Source organism: Synchiropus splendidus, chromosome 12 (genome assembly GCF_027744825.2).
Source record: "Synchiropus splendidus isolate RoL2022-P1 chromosome 12, RoL_Sspl_1.0, whole genome shotgun sequence".
In the NCBI taxonomy this organism is placed as follows: domain Eukaryota; kingdom Metazoa; phylum Chordata; class Actinopteri; order Syngnathiformes; family Callionymidae; genus Synchiropus; species Synchiropus splendidus.
The window spans coordinates 20,621,837-20,638,673 of NC_071345.1; the positions used below are offsets into that span (position 1 = coordinate 20,621,837).

At 40.6% G+C, this 16,837-nt stretch overlaps 1 protein-coding gene across 5 annotated transcripts in view; it reads left to right on the forward strand.

Moving 5' to 3' along the window:
* Positions 1-13,625, forward strand: part of hace1 (HECT domain and ankyrin repeat containing E3 ubiquitin protein ligase 1) — a 33,540-nt gene extending 19,915 nt beyond the window's left edge. For 3 of the 5 annotated variants that reach the window (XM_053880727.1, XM_053880729.1, XM_053880730.1), the window contains 11 exons: positions 63-150; positions 2,571-2,712; positions 3,611-3,708; positions 3,780-3,867; positions 3,952-4,101; positions 4,214-4,410; positions 4,864-4,995; positions 5,925-6,023; positions 7,389-7,459; positions 8,115-8,228; positions 12,177-13,625. In XM_053880727.1, coding sequence (XP_053736702.1) covers positions 63-150; positions 2,571-2,712; positions 3,611-3,708; positions 3,780-3,867; positions 3,952-4,101; positions 4,214-4,410; positions 4,864-4,995; positions 5,925-6,023; positions 7,389-7,459; positions 8,115-8,228; positions 12,177-12,279 — 1,282 coding nt within the window. In that variant the 3' untranslated portion in view covers positions 12,280-13,625. The remainder of the gene's footprint in view (positions 1-62; positions 151-2,570; positions 2,713-3,610; positions 3,709-3,779; positions 3,868-3,951; positions 4,102-4,213; positions 4,411-4,863; positions 4,996-5,924; positions 6,024-7,388; positions 7,460-8,114; positions 8,229-12,176) is intronic. The other 2 variants (XM_053880728.1, XM_053880731.1) reach the window with 1 other exon arrangement.
* The last annotated feature ends 3,212 nt before the right edge of the window (positions 13,626-16,837 follow it).

Sequence of the window (16,837 nt, forward strand, 5' to 3'; positions counted from 1 at the left end):
AGGGTTTTTAAACATCTTCCTCGTTTTCCAGACAATTGTTCATGTGTTTCTGTCTTTCTTAGAAATCCAAAAATCATCTTCAATCATTTCCACTTCCTGCTGGAGTGTCCTGAGTTGATGTCACGGTTTATGCATATCATAAAGGGGCAGGTGAGGAGTGTATTTGTTGATTGTGCTTGTTGGTAGTGGTGCGCTGATGAAGCTTCATGAAACAGGGTCCTTATTTTCACTGCAAAGAGATGCCACTCTCGGTTTTAAAATGGTGTGAGGTTTCATTGAAATGGTTGTTCAAATCCAAATATTTTAGAGCAATATTATTGTTGTTATTTCAATTTCACATTTTATGATCACTGAAAACAAGTTGACAAATTTTGTACAATTCTTCAAATGTTGACTTGTATCGACATTGCTCTTTCCAACACCATACACAGTGTTGAACTGTTGACAGATAGTAATTAACAGACATGGGACAAATTGAGATACATGAGGCTAAAGCTTGTCAACATGGTTGGAAAACCTGCCGTCTGAGAAAACGTTCTTCAGTTTCAGAATGTCCACAACTCCTACCACCAGATTCAATTCATGTAGTGTGAATGAAGTGGCCAGTACACCATCAGTCCAAAGTATGTCAGTTTAAACTAAAATTCAATATTTTAACTGGATGTTTAAAGATTCGCAATTCTAGTATATATAGAGCAAGGCCATTGACCAGGTACAGCTTTGACCCTACCAGGGGCACGGACAAATAGACCCCTGCTGGTGCATGAGAAAAGCCGCCTTCTCATGTTGCGCAGAGTGGCAGTCAAAAAACTTCCCTCTGCAACATCGGTCAGGTGAACATGGTGTTAGAGTTACTTCCCCGCCCCTGTATGTGTATGTGTGTGTGTGTGTGTGTATATATATATATATATATATATATATATATATATATATATATATATGTATGTATGTATGTATGTATGTATGTATGTATGTATGTATGTATGTATGTATGTATGTATGTATGTATGTATATATGTATATGTATGTATGTATATATATATGTATGTGTATATATATATATATATATATTGCTATTGCTGTGTACATTAGTCTCAGTGTGGGTGGTAGAAGTTCCCTCTTCTTCTGTTCTCTTCGGGAGTTTTTGTAAAGACCCAGTAGCAGTCCATTTCTGGCTCTAATAAAGTAAATAAATTGTCTTCATTGATCGCTATCATTTAATTGCTAGTTGGAGATGTCATCAAAGTAAATAAAAAAATCTTGAGAATATTGGAGATACATTGTGTCAGGCGGATTATTCTTACATTATTGAAGGTTATGAAGTCATCTACAATGCGGCACGCAGCCAAGTACTGCAGCATCAGTCTAATACAGTGGTACCTCGGTTCTCGACCACAATCCGTTCCAGACGGCCGTTCGAGAAGCGATTTGTTAGAAATCTGAATCGATTTTTCCCATTACAATTAATGGAAAAAGAAATAATGCGTTCCAAGCCTTAAAATAGGCTTTTGTAGGAGTGAATGTAGAGTGTCTGCTGCAGGTGCGCTGTTCGTCTATGTGTGTGGCCGCTGCATGTGGGAGGGGTTGCAGAGTGAGTGACGTCTCTTGAGAAGTGAAGAGGTGCCCGGTGCGTGTCCAGCTCTGAATGTGCGCTTCTGTGCAGTTTGGCTGTGACAAAGTAATAAACCAAGTAACTGTCCGAGTACTCTGTCCGAGAACCGCCTCATCCCTGTCCGATTTCCAGCCGACATAAAACCCTGGAGTGCGTGCCTTGGAGATGTAGAGAGCGCCTCCCCTGTGACACTCGACCACAGTGCAGTGTGGAGACAGGAAAGGTTTTACACCTCAATATGAAGATAAAACAGTCAGTAAATGTCGCTAACGGGACACGTCTGCATACAGAGGCTGCGTTATACACAAAAACAACAGATAGTCCGCGCATGTTATGTTTTTTCCGGCTTTTTTCGGGGGCGTTCGAGTTCTGGATTTTCGTTCCAAATCCGAAGCAAAAAATCTCAAATTTTTTTTTCGAACTCCGATTTGTTCCGGTACCACTGTATTTTCCTTTGAGTGTCTGTGGATTTACCTTTATTAACTTTTTCCATTTCAATATCACAATTTAATCATTTACAATATTAATATAATTTTTGGTCTGTTCATTGCAATTCATGGATGAAAGGTGAAACCAGGAATCACATACTGTTTTCTTATGCTTTCCAATTTATATTTGAGCTGCTGCATTTGAGCCTGTGGATTATTGTTCTCCTGAGAGCAAGTCCTTTCTTTAATTATAGACTTAACTTCATGAAGCTGATTTCATGTCTTGACTCCACTTGCAGCGTGCTCCACTTCCCCGGGAGGAAAATCCTTTCTCTCATTCCCCAGTCATCCGTCACTCTACCTTCATGCTTGAAGAACAAATGCATACATTATGCAAATGATGCACACCCTCATCTCAGTATTTCTGATCAAAACAGAATAGTGAAGGCTTTTGTGGATAGCAGTTGAGGATGAGGTAATCCATTGACAGTAAAAAGAGAGACAAAGACACTTGTGTTTTCTTACCACAGCCTTTCAAAGATCGCTGTGAGTGGTTCTACGAGCATTTGCTTGCTGGTCAGCCGGACTCTGGTATGGTTCACCGCCCGGTCAACGAGAACGACATCCTGCTCATACACAGAGGTACACAATTGTGTTCAGGAAAGACCTTGGGTAAGAAATGGTGTCCATGCTTTCAGAGCCCACAAGATGGAACTCTCTCCTGTAAATTCTTTAGATTCGAACTGCGATTTCAATGTGGAGAAGAGTCCAACTCCTTTCAACCAGATATTCTGAAGCCTATGTGTTAAGTCTACCTGTGTGTAGTAAGTGCGTCTTAGCCTCACCCAACAGCCTTGACTCATATGCCTACTCATATACGGTCAGCAACAATGATTTTATCTGACTGAATCCTCAGATTTATCTGCAACTAAATGAATGCAAATGAATGTTGGTCATTTCATGAAGTGTACCTCAGTAGGAAAGACACAGAACAAATTACTGTTGTGTGATTGTTCTTGCTTTTACACACACCCACCCACACACGTTTGTCTTTCTATCTTGGTGAGGACCGTCATTGACATAACCCTATCCCCAACATCTCCCCCTAAACTTAACCATCTAAAACAAATGGCTTAACTTAACCTACACTCTTAACAAAACTATAACCCAATTATAATAACCAAGCTATTTTGTAGTTTTGACAAAGTGAGGACCGGCCAAAAAACATCCTCACTCTGTTGATTAAAAACTCATACAGGTTATCACAAAGCTATTAGTAGTGGAGTTTGCTACTTGTCATTTTTACTGCCACCACTCCAAATGTTTGATATCATAGAATAATGGAAATTAGGATGTTGGCCCTTCCTAGGATGTGGCCTGGGGTTGCTTTAGATTTATGAAGCACCAGTTGTTGGGCACTTTCCCTCCCAAAAGGAAGGCCTTTGTGAGAAGCAATCATGTTTGTAATCTTGTATTCCATTGGAGAAGAACAAACTTCTCGTGTCCTGAGAATAAGCCTGTTATAGCTTTGTCATGTCCCATCCTGATTTCCTGTTTTCCCTTTGGCCAGAATCAATATTTCGGAGTAGCTGTGAGATGGTGTCCAAATCAACTAACGAGAAACTCAAGCAAGGCATTGCTGTCCGCTTCCATGGAGAAGAAGGCATGGTGGGTCTCGATGTGTTTCGCGAAAACTTTGTTAATGTCACATATGCAGGATTTATGGATATGTGTTACAGGGTCAGGGAGTTGTTCGAGAGTGGTTTGACATTCTGTCCAATGAAATCATCAACCCAGACTACGCTCTGTTCACTCAGTCGGCTGATGGTACTGCAGCTTGATCCAACGTAGAGCGGGCCAAAGAGTCCCTCTGTGCGGTTTAGTAGTATTTGTGTGCATGTCCATCCACAGGTACCACCTTCCAGCCCAACAGCAACTCCTCTGTGAACCCAGACCATCTAAATTACTTTCGTTTTGCTGGTCATATCCTTGGTCTGGCGCTGTACCATCGACAGCTGGTCAACATTTATTTCACCCGCTCCTTCTACAAGCACATACTAGGTAGGATGTCATTTCCGAAAGAATTCAGCAGGTTGGAATAACTATGTCCACTTATGTGCACCCAACAATGTTTAATAACTTTCTGTATCTGCTCTGCATCCATGCACGACAGGCATCCCCGTGAACTACCAGGATGTGTCCTCTATTGATCCTGACTATGCCAAAAACTTACAGTGGATCTTGGACAATGACATCAGTGACTTGGGTTTGGAACTTACTTTTTCAGTAGAGACTGATGTGTTTGGTGCCATGGAGGAAGTGCCACTCAAACCGGGAGGCACTAGCATTCTGGTCACCCAGGACAACAAAGTAAGACTATTGTTACTATTATTATTGTTATCATTATTATTATTATTTGTAGTGGTAGTAGAACTAATAACAGTTGTTAATAATAATAATAAATGCATTACTTATTCCAAGAAAGTAGTCTTGTAACCCCATGAAATGGTTAACATTTTCTCAAAAATCATTGATGGTACAATCTTCTCAGTAACTCTTGTTGTGTGTAATTGAAACTCCTGGGGCCCTGTGTGGCTACAGATGTTGTCCACCTTGAGTAGGCTCAGCCATCACTGCTCTGTGAGCCCATTGATCTCTGCCCGTGCTCTGCTGAGTCCTTTCCTAATTAGAAAGTGTACAATTGGCTCTGGCCTCTAGATGGCACTCTCTACTAACGTGAGAAGCAGACAGGTGATTTTTTTTTTTTCATGCCTGTGGGATTTTTTTTCTCTTATTGTCCTCGCTGGATGTGTGTTTGTGCAGGCTGAATATGTCCAGCTGGTCACTGAGCTGAGGATGACTCGTGCCATCCAACCGCAGATCAATGCTTTCCTGCAGGGCTTCCATACCTTCATCCCACCGTCTCTTATTCAGCTTTTTGACGAGTATGAACTGGTGAGACAATTCACCTACCGATAAATCATCCGTCCTTTGTCACTCTCTACTTGTTCCCCTCTGCTTGTCTGCATCTGATGTAGGGATTGATTTAGCGTGCCTGGCAAGGGGAGCCAGGGTCACCTTGAGACACCGCCTTCCTAATCAACTCCATCAAATGTGTTCTTTTTTTTCGTCTTTCCTGTGTGTGTTGTGTCCTCTGTCCTCCCGCATCGATCAGCAGTGAGGTGTGGTGGTTGTGCATACTTCGGTCATGCAGTCATTTCCATTGCATTGACTGGTGAACAGATGCCTCTCAGATGATTGAACCTCCTTCAGCCGTTTTGCTGTACAACTCTGCTATTGTCTGACTCAGAAACTGAATGTTAATTTTAAAGGTTTATTTCAATTGGCTGTGCATTTCTGTGGGATTCAATTTTGGAAATGTCGTGATCATGTATAAAAACTTTTGACAATGTTTCTCAAGTGATAGAAGTTGAGGATTTAACTTGATCAAGTTATTGAGAATCAGGAGCCCTTAACCATAACCCCAACCTCACCATGTAATATCAATAGAAATAAAATAAGAAAAGACTACTGAACTCCTGCACCTTTTAATACTGAATAAAACTTGTTAAAAGTTGTCGCACATGATTATGAACATCCATAACATCTTCTTTGAAGCCTTATGAATGCATTAAGATACTTTTGGATACAGATAATGCATTATAGGTGGGACCTTTAAGTAAAGTGTAACTAAAATGTCTTGCGTAAAATGCGTAATGGATCAAGGTGTCCATCAATGTTCTAATGTAACATATATTGTAAGTTATGTGTTTTTAACCATACAATATTTTAAATGTCAAAATTGTTATCTTTGTATGGATGCTTGATGAAGAATTAAGATAATGAAGTACCCACATGTCATGTGATTGTACGGATGCTTGCAGGAGCTGCTGCTTTCTGGGATGCCAGAGATCGATGTTCAAGACTGGTGGAAAAACACAGAATACACCAGTGGTTATGACTCCCAAGAACAAGTGGTTCAGGTGGGTCTCTTTTCAGTCTTGAAGCAGTTTTCTGTTGCAGTATACGCTCATCCATTGATATCTAGGCAACAACTTAAGATACAGTTGTCTCCTAATTTTTAAACATTTTAATATCAAATGTAATAGTGGTATTTAATCTCACATCAACATTACTTTTCACAGTAACTTGTTTGATGTCTTTGGGTTGAAAGGGCACCTATTCTACGTTTCTATCTTTTCTGACTCATACATATGTTTTAAAGTCTTCAATCTACATGTTGCAGTAAGTCCCACAGCATGATGGCACTGCTGGAGTCATTGCTTTTGGTTCTTTGCCATCTGAAATCTTGGTTGCAAGACTGAATCAAAATGAGACATCACACGTGTTTGTTTTTAGACGTCTATCTTTGTGAGAGTTTTTAACCGACTGACTGAGGACAGTTTTCAGAAATGAGGCCATGAGACCTGGTCCTCACTTTTCTAAACTTCATATTGAGGGGTAAAACTTAACATAACTAAGTCATGATAATTGGGTTTCAGTTTGGTTACGTTTTCTGGTCAAGGATATGGGTTTGTTTTGGATGGTTGGGTTTAGGGTGAGAGGCTGGGGAAAGCATTGTGGCAATGAGTGTCTTGACTGTGATTGATGTGCATGTGTGAGCGAGTGGGCGAGAGAGACTTGAAAAGAACTCTCTTCTTTAACTGAATGTGGGTGCCCATTATGTCGATCACAATCTATTGGTAAATCGCACGAAACAAAAAAATCCTGTAACTTTTTTGCGGCTAAAATAACTGATTTGTCTAATGTATGGAATTTTTCGAGCAAACAAGCTTTTTATCCCACCAGGATCGTGAGCCTCATCAAGAACGAGAAGGAAAATAATGAACAAGAACAATGAGTTCTCAATATATTTATATATTTACAAATGGTAATTTATAAGTAGCTTGCATGCTGAAAAGGTGTGGGCACACATGATTTAATACTCATGTGATATGAGAAAATCTGCTTAAGTGAGGTTGTTGTTGAGTGAATGCAGGTTGTGCCATGAGCCTTTGAAGTGATTTAAGATTCAACAAATTATCGTCTGGTAATGTTTACGTGTGACTGATTCCTACTACTACTCAACATAATAATAAAATCTTTAATATTCAAATTTTAAAAAAATGCACAAGACAAGTGTTTTAGGAGCTGTTTTCCAGATGTCTATGGATGAGAGTGCGCTGCAGCAGAAAACTGCTTCTTGGCTGGCCGCACAAGCGATTTACGTTGAATTGAGCTGCATCAATGCAAATATCTTATGCAGGCAGTTCTGTTGCAGAAAGAATTCAACTCTCTGTGTCGTTCTTTTTTAAGAAGCACTTGAAACTTGATTGTTAATCTTGCAGTGGTTCTGGGAAGTGGTGAGAAGTCTGACCCAGGAAGAACGAATCCTGATGCTTCAGTTCGTCACTGGAAGGTTTGTCTCTCCATGTTAGTAGCACTGAAAAGTCTAGTCTAGTCTAGTTTTCTGTATAGTTAGTAATTAATCGTGTAGTATGACTGTGCAGGTTTGGACTTGATTTAGGTTTTACTGCAAAATATTTAATCACAGTAAACAACTCTTACTCCGCTGAGACCAGAGCTCCTGCCTCACCTGAATCAGTGGAGACGGCGCTGGACAGTTGGCTGGTGTTATACTCAAGGGCGAAAACAGACCATTTGAGCACTAATGTAAATAAAACATCTGTAATTTCATTAGGTGATGTGATGATGCTGATTTTGGCAACATAAAGCTTGTTTTCCTGCATAGTTCCTACTTTACTCATCACCCCCAGTGATTGGTTGACTGGCTGCAGGGCAACATGGGAACTGTTCTGGGTCAGGTCACTGTGACTGAGTTTATTGTTGAGTGTCATGGCACCTCACAAACTGAGCCCTGGATCCATTTACAGATGGACTCATTAGTTGTTTTGAAAGTGTTGAGATAGACAGTTTGGTCTCCTGTCTCCGCAAACTATCAACTCTGCTTTGGTGATCACAGCTGTAATTTGCCACAACCTTTGTGTGAACGCTAGTGCATCAGCTTACTGTCATTGACTGACGGTGAATCCTTTCTTCCCTCTGTTTGACAGCTCCAGGGTTCCACATGGGGGCTTTGCTTACCTGATGGGTGGCAGTGGTTTGCAGAAGTTCACCATTGCTGCAGTACCATACACATCAAACATGCTGCCCACCTCCAGTACCTGGTAACCAGCCCAGTCTTCCTTTCTCACTGCAGACGTCACAGCACTACTCTACTCTGGTCACTCCGAAGTTCAACTAGTGATGAGCCACGGTGCAATGCATCAACTTATGGATTGAATGTTTTTTTTTGGTCACCAAGTTAAATATAACATGGTCTAGAAACACTTTAGCTCATTAAATAAAACTCATTTAAATCATAGGAAAACAACGTAAAGTGCAAAATATGTTATATATCTTTATAAATCTTCCACTCAGCCTCGGCTTCTGTCTCTGGGCACCTGGCACTACATTTTCCACTTCAGTCATAGTTCCTATTAGTGATGATCTGTTGCACGGCTAATGATGACAGAAATGCCCTTGTATTTCAAGTCATCTTATTCAATATTTATTAATGACTAATTATTCTTCACGGTCTGCATAGTGCCATAGAACTGAGGTAACTGTGCCTTTTGGCGTCCCAATATTACTCAACAGCACTTCAGGTTTAAAACCCCTCATTTGTGGTAAAATGTGATTTGTTTTCAAGGGAGTATTTTTTGTCTGTGGTACTGAGCTTCACTGTCAGAAGTGATGGACAGAATGTTTAAGTACATAATTAGAACTTTGAGCGTTCCGTCTTCTCGAGGTCAAAGTATGTTGTATGTAGCAAGGAGGTGATACTTGCCTGGTATGAGAACTGTTACCCTTCCATAAGATCACTTACCTGTTTTCATTACACCTGACATTGTCACCGCTGCTCGTGTCATTCACGATAGGCTAAGTGATATTGAAAAGACAGTTACAGCAAGCTGCAAGTTGAATTAAAAAGTCCTTCCCTGTTTTCAAATTGTCCCCTGAAGCCATGGAGCCCCTGAAGCTCCATTGATTTTTCAATTTTTTTGTCATCGTAGTGAGAGCAGAGCTGACAGGAGCAGGATAAATGACAATTTAATACTCATATAACCATTGCAATCACTTGGCAGTGTTTTCATTTATTAAAAAATGAACATCTGTATTTTTATTGTTCCTTTTTATTTATGCCGTTGAGAATTTAATTAATCCACTGCAAACACAGATTAACAAGGGGGAAAAAAAATCCCTTCACTATCAACTTCAGCTGCCTTGCACTGTGTTAAGGTTGGCATACGGTCCATAATTTACCTTCTTTTGCTCCATTTTTGAGGACTTCCCAAACAAATCTGTAACATTAGCTCAGCTTGTTTCATAACAGTAATTATTTGTTGTGTGTTTACATTTTGGAGATCAGTTACTTGGTACCGCATTTGGGTTGGTGCTTCATGAGTATAAATAAGGATTTGAAGTGTGACGTCGTGCTAGCTGTCAGCTTTGTAGCACAGTCTTCGTGGGTCAAACAAGAAGACGATCATCCTGCAGTGAAGGTGTGTAGTCAGGTTAGGTTTATCAGTTTCATCAGTTTCCTATGCAAGTGCAACACATTCTCCCCCCCATGGCTTCATGTGGTGATGGTGGGACAGTGAAGGCTGCCTTTGGTGTCAGCATAGGATATATGTAATTATAATTTTATATAAAATTATTATAATAATGATGATATATAAAACAATAAAAAATACGGGAAAGTTGTCTTCAACTGAGCCAAATCTTTAAGCCGTACTGTGGAATGAAAGCTGTCATTCATCTATGTTGGTGTCTTAGCATGTGGTAGAAAAACAGCATTTGACAACTGCAATTACCTTTTCAAATTATGAATTCCAACCTGAGCCCTGTGGTGCGGGGTGGGTGGCACTGTCACCCTCTCTTCAAATTCAAAATACACACAGACTTGGCTATTCAGGGAAAGCACATTGAGCAAAACCCCGCACATTTATCCCAGAATTGGCTTTCTTATGTATGTTCCTGTCATCTACAAAGAATTGTGAATTTGTTTGAAAATACAACTGTCATTTTGTGCATTCATTTTTTTTTTTGGAAGGGTCACCTAAACAGGCATTCTAACTGGAATTTTCTGTCATCTGGCACTGTAGGTTTTGGTCTTATTACCTGAGTGTCTGATGTAAGGGTCACAAAGAGACTGAAGTGACTGCATGGCTGACCAAAACTAGACTCTTGCCCTCCTCCTAATCTGATATTGCAGCTGTACGAACCCATTTAGTTATGATGTGTTTCACTTTACTTTCCACCAACTTCATTAAAGTGGGCAGGTCGGTCTGGCTAGTTTATCAATGGCAAACTGGGGGTCCAATGTGGGTCTGTGTATTAAAGTTATTGTGCATCAGTTATATAATGTTTATGTCATATATAGTGAGATTGGCCCTATGACCTATGCTACCTGCTCAACATCACTCATTTTGCAATGGTGCGGCAAGTGATGGGAATATGGCTGGTCAATTAATCGAATTTTATCGGGATCACGATTATGTCGTCCTCCGAACGCCTGTCTCGCCAGCTTCTCTCATTCTGTCCCGATGCACCCAAATGCCGCATCATGCCTCGTCCCTGTGAAAATGACCCGTTGGGAGGCTGCTCTGTAAGGCACATTGAACCCGCCACCCAGACTAGCGCCTCAGAGCGAGTCTCTCCCTGTCAGAGAGAGAGCTCGAGCCCCTGTTGACATGACATGCAGGACGCTAACATTAGCCACTGTTAGCTACAGACTGGGTCGTCCGTACAACAGCGGCATGGTAGTCAGCATCAGAACCTTCGAGAAGCAGACGCTCATCCAGCATTCTCAGTCACAACAGCAGTGATAGCTGCAGGTTGTAGATGTTTGGAAAATCAATTATAATTTGGAAGTGGATAAATGCATAAGAACAATGGCTCGCGCTCAGCCTGATACAGGGGTGATAAAATCAATCGCTCCTTGTCTTTCGTGATGCTGCAAAGACGCAGGAAGGGCACTCAGAAGTTTTAGAATCAAAGGAGTGACTTCTTCTCTCGTGATCCCATGAGAAATGACTAAAAGAGCTTGGACCGTGAAATCACATCTTACAACATCAGAACCACAGAAAAATCTATGCGTCCCAGTCAAGTGCCTGCTCAACTCTAAATATTTTCTCGTCTCCACTGTTCCCTAAACCCAGACCATGCAGAGTGGAGTTTCTAGAGAGAAACATTTAACTTACAAGATGAGGGTGTGATAAAGTAATCATTTCTATTTTACGCATGTTTTATTGTAGTTTATTGTTCAGTAAAGTTTAAAAGGTCAATGACACAAAGACCTTAAATCGTTGAATGATCGTGATTATGATATGAATCAGAATAATTGCGATAATAACTTTTATTTATTTAATTAATTTTTTTATGAATTAATTTTACTTTAAATTCTCCTTTTAAGCTCCATGTCTATATTCAAATGATGATGATTTTCAAACTGAATTCCCTTTGTCATGCACTAATTTGATTGGAATTGAAGACTTTTAAATAGTCATTCTAGAGTTTGTTTTTTTATGGCGTATAGCTATGCTTTCTCTGCACTTCTGTCATGTTAAAATGATCTATCAGGATCTGGGAGTGCGATTCACTCCAATTCAAAGCCTGCGTTTCTATCGTCATCAGATCAATGGTCACAACGTGCCCCTTCCTTGTTTCTCAGTTGGCTACATCATGTTTTCTGTCACCATTTAGGTTGTGAGTGGGTGGTGTTTTCTTGAGAGCATGTTTAACATTTGAACTTGTGAGGCCTGCCCCCTTTTTGAGAGTCAGCTTTTGGGACAAATTCACTCTGAACACACTAAGGTGTGACCACGGGATTATTTTATAGGACCAGTCTAAAAAGGGGTCGATAATCCGACTTTGGTCAGGAGGAGGTCAAATCTGGACCAAAACTGCTTCAGTGTGGTTATGTCTGTAGGCTGCGCGAGGCGAACTCGCTCACACAACCAGATGTGAAACACCCAGCACGAGCTAGGTCCACATCACATCAGCATGCAGACTGAAGTCATGGAATGTACTTCTCACCAAACCTGAGAATTCTCTCTCTTATCTCTTTGCAGCATCAACATGCTGAAACTTCCAGAATATCCCAGCCAGGAAGTCCTGAAAGACCGTCTCCTGGTGGCGTTGCACTGTGGAAGCTACGGCTACACTATGGCCTGACCTGGTTCTGGGTAGTGAGGACCAGATGTCACCTGCTTGTGTTTAATGAACCAAAGGGAAATCCAGACCATCGGTGGGAGTGTAGCTCCCACATGATGCCATTGCTTCATTTTTTTTCGTATACGTATCCCTGAGGACATTTTTTAACAAGAATTTTCATACTCGTGTTATTTTTACAACACAAGGGAAGCTATCTGAGATGTTTGCATTTGTATATTACGAGTTCATTTTCGATCTTGTTAATCCAAAATCGGTCCATTCAGTCTGTGCCTACCAAAGGTAACTCTTGCAAACATGTCATGAAGTCACGAAAAGTTCTCAGGAGAAACCCACTGTATTAGGCAAGACCTGAGTTTCTAAAGTGAATACTGTCTTTGAATGCTGGCATAGAATCCCAGGAACCTGGTAGACATCGCCTAGTCAACCCTCTGTAACCACAGGATACAGGATTTGGATCTGTGCCAAGTTCACTGCCAAGTTTTGTAACCCGATCTTTGTCCTGGAGAACAACACACGTCAGTGTATTGGCAAACATGTTGAGACTCCCTGTTAACAGATCTTGTTTAGTGTATTTATTGCAACTCTGCTTGCTGTCCGTGTTAAATGGTTTTTAAGGGAGTTATTTAATTTGTGTCACATCAAGGGTTCAATGAGACACATGCTTCGGAACACTCACATCATAAATAAAGACACACCCTGTTGGTGCGGATGTGGCGTGTGGCTGCTGGAATCACATTTGTTGAGCTCTGGAGCATCGAGGTGGCTTGTGTTTGGTACTCCAGAAAATGGGCCAAAGAGATGATGCGCGTCTCTTTGCAGAACATCCAGAAAAGTCTCAGAGCAATCCAGGCTGAGAGTTAGTGTTCTTCGAGTTGCACAAGTGAGGCAGTAGTAGGATCGCTCTGAACAGTCACTGATGCTGTAACTGTTTCTACCACATTATGTTTAAAAAGTGTCATGTTAGAGCAGACAATCCTTACCTTGCATTGTTGACTTGGACATACAACTCTTGAGAATGCTTTATCTTTTGCTACTCTGCCTTTGATTTTGTGAATCGGTTGTTGTGACCCATATGACTTGAACCTGTGTTGTTAGTTTGCCTTGGTGTTTTTAGCAGAGACGTTACCTGAATCTTATTAAACAGTCCAGTGATTCTCGAACAAAAAAAAAAAAAGTTGCCCACTTCGCGCACGAACACTGGCTTAAGTGACACCTGTAGATCAAGTGTGACATGGTGTCATGCGATTGACTGAACTATTATATACATCTTTTGTGCCACATCATGCAATAAATGTCACAAACCTGATATGTAATGAATAGTGAGTCTCATTCTTTTAACAAATAAATTTAAGGCAATTTTTCATGTGTCTGTTCTTTCATCATCAATTGTGATCCTCCGCCTGGTCACGCACAAAACATTCTCTGCTTTCTAAGCCAATGAGAGAATTTTTTTTTTTTTAATTGAAATCGATTTCATTGAATTTTGATTCTTCATCCACCCAACAGCACACATCAATACTCACTACACTCATAAGAGTCCACAAGGCCCCGGTGATACACGCCATTTTATCCACATCTTTAGTTTTAGGTTGTTGTTCTTTATATATCTCCATATTTTGTTTCGCCATGACAATGCTACAATGCATAAAATCTAACCAGAACAGTAATGTTAGATATGTATTGATATTTTTCTTTGATGTAATGGAGGTTTGCACCACAGCATTATAGAGTAGCATCCTTGTTAACTCATGAAACAGTAATAACTTTAAGCCATATGTCACCTAACAGGCACCTTGATTAATAGTGATCTGAACTTGAGCTTTTAAACAATGAAATATATCTAAAGAGATTTTTGCAAATTTCATCATGTCCGTGAACAGCAACATAATACACAAGAATCAGATCACAACCCAAAATATATGAAAGAAATAGTCTACTCTCTAGTCCTATTGCTATTGCAAGCCCATATTAGTGAAAAAAATAAACACACGTAGCTGCCCAATTAGTGAGCATAAAATATGTAGGAGTAAATGGAAAAAAAAAACACATTTTGTCCTGTACGACTTTATCAATTGTCACATGTGTGTCATGTATGGATCAAAATGGGAAGATACAGTGTGTGTGTCCGTGCTGTTTTCACTCTGCTATTCCAGACAGATGGTCATGCTTGTGGACAAGAAACTTCATGACTCTGTCCAATCTCCAATCACTAAATGAGGTCTAGAAGTTTATTTTGAAGAAAAAAAATCATTAACTATTCCTTGGGCAACTACATGGACTACTGAACTACTGTACAATTTAATCGAAGGTGTCAATAATAACAATCCTCATCTGCGCACCTTATTGTTTTCTTAAATTGCCCCTGGCTCATGAACAACTACGAATGATTGAAATGGAAAATTATTCCTTAAATGATGCAAACAGCCCATTCTTCAACCCAAAATTGTTGACTGGTTCAACTGTTTATTACTCCCTCAACAGCAATGTTTTGTTTAACCAATTGTCAAACATACAATGTCTTTGTCTTCAACCTCATAATTGTCAATAAATTTTACAACAACAAAGTGCATTCAGAATAAGTGCAACTGCTGAAAGAGATGACAGTACCTTTACTGAAGGTCGAGAACATGCTATTTTTTTTTGTGAATTATGCATTGAGATGAGATCGTTGATTCTCAGAATTAAAGTCTAATGTCTTATGGCTTAAGATTAATATTGTCCATCTTATAAGCAGAACCAAATAAACTGCACTGGCGTGGACCAGGCCGTCAAAAGAATTCTGCTTGAGTTCTATGACAAAGGAATAACCAGCATTGGCTCCTCCTTATTTCTGAGGCAGCAGCAGCAACTGGACAGAAAGTGTCATAACAGAAATGTTTTCAATCATTTATGGTCTTCTTCTGATCCCCAGCATACCACATGACGACTGTTTCTCATATTTTCCAAATACGTGCAGGTTGAGTTTCTTTGATACACAACAATTAACTGAATTTTAATAATGAATAATGGAACACCAGGCAACAAGGGTAAAGTCTTCAAAAACCATGATAATACATGTCCCTGAACTTACTTCCTGAATTATACCTTCAGTTGTTGACAACTCTGGTCATCCTTCATACTTGACCAGGTGGTTAAATAGTCTTCGACTCATTTCTACAGAGATATACAGAACTCCAGGTCAGTCATACCTCTGTGAAATCAAACTGTGCTCTTACAGTGCTTTCGCTGGAGTCTACCATCCACATAAGTTACTCAGGTAGTGCCGCTGATCCAAGTTGAGCTGTGGCAACAAGGTTTGTTGTGTCTGTCAGCATATTGTACAAGGCATGGAGACACTACCATGAAGAACGCAAGCAGATCAGGAGATGTGGAGGAGGCAGTAGAACGGCAACAACCCATCAGCAGGACCACTCGCTCTGCCTTTGTACCAGGAGGAGGAAGAGCACTGCCAGAGCCCTACAAAATTACCTCCAGCAGGCCACACAAATGGTCAGAAACAGACTCCATGAGGATAGTATGAGGGCCCGACATCCACAGGTAGGGGTTGTTTTTACATGCCAACACCGTGCAGGACGTTTGGCATTTGCTGGGGAACACCAAGATTGGCAAAATTCATCACTTGTGCCCTGTGCTCTTCACAGATGCAAGCAAATTCACACTGAGCACATGTGACAGACGTGACACAGTCTGGCAAAGCCGGGAAGCCTGCAACAACCTCCAGCATCAGCAGCTTGCTGCTTTAGTCGAGGACTGGTAGGAGATCATTCTGGAGACCCTCCACCGTCACATGAGGAGCATGCCCAGGTGTTGTAGAGGGGTCACCAGGCACATGGAGACCACACTCTGTACTGAGCTTCATTTTGACTTACAGTATTTTAAGCAAATTACATCGAAGTCGGATCATCCTCATATTTGAGTTCAAATCCAGACCCACGTCAGCTGATAAATTTGATCCATCGATGATTTTTGTGTGATTTTGATGTCAGCACATTCAACTATTGAAAGGACACCTTTAATATCCGTTTTAATGTAACACAGACATTTAATCTAGGATGTTATTTTAGTGTTGCTTTATTTTTTAAGCAGTGTATTTACTCATTTGTGAAAAAGGAAAATACATGAAATGCTGAAAAAAAAAGCTTCCTCGCCACACTACCTGGTTCCCATGGTAACCAACCTATCTCACTAATTGACTGCACTGTGTGTCCAAGGCAGGTTTGCCATGGCAACGACTAACGTACAGCAAAGCTCTCCTGATGGAGAAGAAGAGGGTTTTTTTTTTTACAGCGACCAAGAGGAGCTGAAGGAGGTGCAGAAAGGAGGAAGATTTGTGAGAGGTAGAAAGTATACAGGGAGAAGAGAACAACACCACAGGAATCTACAGTATTGAAGGGCTTCAAGACCATCTCAGGCTTTAATGCGACCGAGACTTAGACTTGGGGAATGTAGGGTGAGCAACCTCTTGTAGCACTCACATCTCATCTGATGAAGACCCGCTGCAGTTCACCTTCCAGCCTGCCATCGATGTGATAGATGCCATTATGTACCTCCTCCACAT